Source organism: Cebus imitator, unplaced genomic scaffold, assembly GCF_001604975.1.
Source record: "Cebus imitator isolate Cc_AM_T3 unplaced genomic scaffold, Cebus_imitator-1.0 Scaffold326, whole genome shotgun sequence".
NCBI lineage: Eukaryota > Metazoa > Chordata > Mammalia > Primates > Cebidae > Cebus > Cebus imitator.
The window spans coordinates 2522581-2528108 of NW_016107641.1; the positions used below are offsets into that span (position 1 = coordinate 2522581).

Consider the following 5528-nt stretch of genomic DNA (forward strand, 5'->3'; position numbering starts at 1 on the left):
TTTTTTTTGAGACAGAGTTTCACTCTTGTTGCCCAAGCTGGAGTGCAATGGTGTGATCTCGGCTCACCGCAGCTTCTGCCTTCCGGGTTTAAGCACTTCTCCTGCCTCAGCCTCCCAAGTAGCTGGGATCACAGGCATGCACCACCACACCGGCCTAATTTTTGTATATTTTAGTAGAGACGGGGTTTCTCCCTGCTGTTCAGGCTGCTCTCAAACTCCCGACCTCAGATGATCTGCCTACTTTGGCCTCCCACAGTGCTGGGACTACAGGTGTGACCACAGCGTCCGGCCAGTAGTGTGATCTTAATTCACTGCAAGTTCCACCTCCCAGGTTCAAGTGATTCTCCTGCCTCAGCCTCAGGAGTAGCTGAGACTGCAGGTGCCTGCCACCACGCCTGGCTAATTTTGAATTTTTGTGAAGACAGGGTTTCAACATATTGGCCAGGCTAGTATCAAACTCCTGACCTCAAGTGATCCACCCACCTCAACCTCCCAAAGTGCTGGGATCATAGGCATGAGCCACTGTGCCTGGCCCTTTGTATGTATTTTTGTCTCCCTCTTAAATGTTTTGTATACTTTATAATGTGTATTAAATCAATGTATACATAAGTTATAAATTAAAAGTACACACATGTTCAAGTGTTTGCTCAAAAATCTTTTACTGATAGGCAAGGCTACACCATCATAGACTATTAGAGGCCAGTGGAGAATGAGGCCTGGCCTGGGAGCCCTGTGCCTACTAGAAGCACATTACGATATCCATTCGGTGACATCACAGGTCTTATTTGGGTCCTTCTTCTCCACCACAATATACTTGCAGTCCTCTTGCTTGAAGATTTTCTGGCAGTTGTCTTTGTCATATCCCACAGGTATAGCAATACTGTCATTGAGACAAAACCAGAGCCTGTTAGGAGAGAAAGGACCCCCAGAACCCCCTCCCCAGTGCTAGCTCTGTTCAGGAAGCCACCCATGCTCCAGCTGGCTGGGGTGCCTTCACCAACTTAAGGGCACCCCTTGGCTGGCAGCCTCAGAGTGTGGCCTCCAAGAATATGGACCAGTCAGTACCATAGAGTCACACAGCCCACCCCTACATTCCATCCTACAGGCACAGGTCAGCGGTAGGTGCTGACAGGCAGGGGAAAGTCTGGCTACTCTGGAGCTGGGCAGCTTGTTCCAGGCTGGCTCCGCCCACCCTCCCTGTTCAGGAAGTGGCCAGCATATTGTTGCTAGAATGTGGAAAGGGAACAGTTGGCCCAGCCCTGGCTTGGAGGCCTCTTGGCAAAGGAGCTCTCTCAACTAACCGGAGCAAAGAGCTATTCCAGACCAGTGTCAAGGAGCCCTGGGAGAAGCTGATAAAAATCAGAGATCACCTCTAATTGAGCTGTAGTTCATACAAATATTTTGAAGAGTTCTGACGAGATGAGATGGTACTAATGCTCGAATATTTATTTTTAATTATTTGTCTATTTTTTAAATTTTTTGAAATGCAGTTTCACTCTGTCACCCAGGCTGGACAGCAGTGGCACGATCTCAGCTCACTGCGGCCTCTGTTTCCCAGGTTTAAGCGATGCTCCTGCTTCAGCCTCCTCAGTAGCTGGGATTGCAGGCATGCATCACTACACCCGGGTAATTTTTATATTTTTAGTAGACGTGGGGTCTCACCATATTGACCAACCTGGTTTTGAACTCCTGACCTCAAATGATCCACCCCCTTTGATCTCCCAAAGTGTTGGGATTACAGGCATGAGCCACCATGCCCAGCCCAATGCTAGAATATTATGTGAAAAAAGTCACACAAAATTGTGATATAAAATTTAATATTCACTATGTGCAAGAAAAGAAATGTAGGAAAGAGACATAAAGAAATTATGATAGAAGCCCAGGTGGCACATACATGTAATCCCAGCTACTCATGAGGCTGAGGTGAGAGGACAGCTTGAGCCCAGGGGTTTGAGACCAGCCTGGGCAACATAGTGAGACCCTGTCTCAATTTTTTAATACAAATAAATAAGAAAATATGATAGAATAATAGTTATTACCTTTAAGCAGTCAGGATTATAAGTAGGTTTTTCTTTTTTCTCCTATACTTTCCGATAATTCATATGTTTTACTTAGAAAATTGGGGAAAATATCATTTACAACCTTGCATGTATAAAGGTGATTGTCGGCTGGTAGGAATGTAAAATGGTGCAGCTGCTGTGGAAAACAGCTTGGCAGATCCTCCATAAGTTCAACAAAAAATTACCATATGACCCAGCAAGCTACTCCTAGGCATATCCCAAAAGAATTCAAAGCAGAGACTCAAACGTTATATGCCAATGTTTGTATATTGACAATGTTCAGAACAACATTACTTACTTTAGCCAACAGGTGGAAGCAACTCAAGTGTTCATCAACAAATAAATGGATAAGCAAAATGTGGTCTAGCCATGCCATGGAATATTATTCTGGCAGAAACAGGAAGCAAGTACTGATAACTTCCTACAACATATATGAATCTTGACAACATGCTAAGTGAAATAGGCCAGACACAAAAAAACAAACACGGTGTGATTCTATTTATATGAAATACCTAGACTAGGCAAATTCATCGAGATAGAAAGTAGATTTCAGGTTACCAGGGGTTTTGGGGGAGGGGGAATCTGAGTTATTGTTTACTTGATATAGCTTCAGGTTGGAGTCATTAAAAAGTTTTGGAATAGTGTTTATAGTTGCATAAACACCATTCTGTGAGTGTATTTAATGCCACACTGAATTGTATGTTTTAAAATGGTTAAATTGGCACATTTTATGTAATATACATTTTACCACACACACAAAAAAAAAGTTAAAAATAAAGTGGTGGTGTTTCTTGAGAGATACAATTTTTTTTTTGTTTTTTTGAGACAGAGGTTCACTCTTGTTGCCCATGCTGGAATGCAATGGTGCAATCTTGGCTCACTACAACCTCTGCCTCCTGGGTTCAAGTGATTCTCCTCCCTCAGCCTCCTGAGTAGCTGGGATTACAGGCATGCGCTACTATGCCCGGCTAATTTTGTATTTTCAGTAGAGACGGGGTTTCTCAATGTTGGTCAGGCAAGTCTCAAACTCCTGACCTCTGGTGATCTGCCTGCCTCAGCCTCCCAAAGTGCTGGGATTACAGGCGTGAGCCACCGTGCCTGGCCAAACAAATAGAACTCTTTTAGTTCGTGGTAGGAAGTCAAATGGTGAATCTCTGCTGCCTGTGGGCAAGTACAAGTTCGTAAGGAAAAGGACATATTACAGGATGCTTATTTCAATTCAAACCAGACTTAGCTCTGCAGGTGAAGCAGCAGAGAGAGAGTGGGAGGAGAAACAGTCAACATCAGGTATTCAGCTATCCATGAAAGCCAGGACATCTCCCACGCCCTGCTGGGGAGCCTCTGCCTGGGCCCCCAGCCTCAGGCTCCACTGCCACCAAGCACCTTGAGATCTGGGCAGTGTCCCATAGAGGGTGCAGTGGGTCCAAAAACTTCTTCCAGAAAAAGCTTAATCAAAGTCTCTATTTTTCCACAGAGGAGAAAAAAGTTCATGAGGAAAACAAACTTGGTAGGAAGTGAGGCAATTCCAGGGAAGAAGGAATTGCCTTCTTTTCCCCCGTGTGGAGCAGTGTGCTAAATGGAACAGGCAATATGGCAGGAGAAAGGAAAGGGCACCCTGAAACCTGACCAGGTGTTGGTTACTGCCCCAGGCTCACAGGACACAGAATTGGCACAGAGAAGGCTTTAAGTGTTTGTTGGGTTAAACAATGTATATGCACAATCTCATTTAATTCTCATACCCACCTGATCATCCCTGATTATACTGTGAGGAAATAGAGGCTCAGAGACATTCAGAAACGTACTCAGGGTCACACAGCTAGTATACAAGGGAATGGAGATTCAGACGCAAGTTACTCTGACTCCAATATTGAGGTTCTTTCCTCTTCCCTGCAAGGAACAGCCTGGCTCTTTTCCACACCAGGTCCACAAGAATCCAAGCCTACAGTGGAAAATCCTAGAAGAGGTCAGGGATGCCAAATCTGGGAGACATGGATGCTTTAGCCACCAGGGAGCCGTGTTCCTATATTAGGGAGGGACCAGTCACCATTCCTTCACTTGTCTGGGATACAATCACACTCTACCATAGTGACATCAACACTTGCTATAAAGACAATGTTAAATCTCTGGAGCCACAAAATCAAGGCTCAGCTGTAATACTCAGTGACCCAGCCAATGCGATGCCTGGGAGTCTGCTCTGAGCAGCCAGCCAACTCCCAGTCCAATATTCCTCTTGTTCTGTTAGGCACCTAGCATGGGTCCTGCTCAATAAATGTGGTTGGAACTCTCCAGACACCTCAAGTTCAGTAGGACTCAGGTGTTCTGATCTAAGTCAAGTGTTTGCTTCTCTACTCATGGTGTCCTCATAAGACTCTAAAGGCACCTGTTAAAATGGAGATTCCTTGGCCCCTCCCCTACAGATTCTGATCAGTCACTTCTGGGATAGAGCCCAGGAATCTGTATTTCATCAAGCTTCCCAGGTGAGTCTGTGATCAGACAAGCTTGGGAAATGCCCCTTGATGCCAGTGCTTCTGCCATAGATCCACTCCTGTTTCCGCAAAACACTACAAGCCAAGACTACATGAAGAGGTTAGATGGACTTGAGGGGTTGGGAGTTAGTTGGCTGGTATGGACATAGCTGCTGAGGAAACAGGTAAATTAGGACCGCAGTAAGGGTACTCTGTGTTCTGTCTGCTCAAGTACTACACATCTGGAATCCATAGCAACCCAGCAGAAAACATCTGCATAGCCTTTTACCTGATGTGAGGTAAACTTGAGCAGTGAAGCAGCATAAGTTTTACAGTGCAAGATCCTCCCTTACCCCTCACATCTAATCCACTGCCTATGCTCAGAGTCACCGCTATTTTTGCAAATCTGCAAGGCCAAAGCTGAAGGGATGACCAGGCCAATCTCTAGAATAGCGTCAGACCATTGGATACTCTCTCCTGTCTTCGGGAGCCCATCTGGAATAAAGTTACTAATCAAATTTCAAAAACAACAGAAATGAGACTGAGGTGGAATACAACCCAAGTGTTCATCATCAGATGAATGGAGATGCGAAATGCGGTCTCTCCATGTAGCAGAACATGAATCAGCCTTGAACAGGAAGGAAATTCTGACACATTCTACAAAACAGATGAACCGTGAGGACATTATGCTAAGTGAATGAGCCAGTCCCCAGAAAGCAATTACTGTATGATTCCACTTATATGAGGGACATAGAGTAGTCAAAATCATAGAGACAGAAAGTAAAATGGTGGTTGCCAGGGGCTGGGAGGGGAATGGAGCGAGACTGCTTAATGGGTACAGAGCTTCAGTTTCACAGGGTGAGCAAGTTCTGGAGGTGGATGGTGGTGATGCCACAACAATGCGAGAGTACTTAATGCTCCTAAAGTGTACATTTAAAACTGTTAACATGGTATATTTTATGTTGTGTATATTTTACCACAATTTTTTAAAAAGGAAGAAATA

General features: G+C 44.8%; 1 protein-coding gene across 1 annotated transcript in view; it reads right to left on the reverse strand.

The window, feature by feature from the left end:
- Nucleotides 1-634: 634 nt before the first annotated feature.
- The window catches only part of LOC108286704 (beta-microseminoprotein A1-like), a 14497-nt gene continuing 9603 nt past the window's right edge, over nt 635-5528 (reverse strand). The window contains exons 3-4 of the mRNA XM_037729960.1: nt 4879-5020; nt 635-904 (exon numbers count right to left, since the gene is read on the reverse strand). Coding sequence (XP_037585888.1) covers nt 751-904; nt 4879-5020 — 296 coding nt within the window. The 3' untranslated portion in view covers nt 635-750. The remainder of the gene's footprint in view (nt 905-4878; nt 5021-5528) is intronic.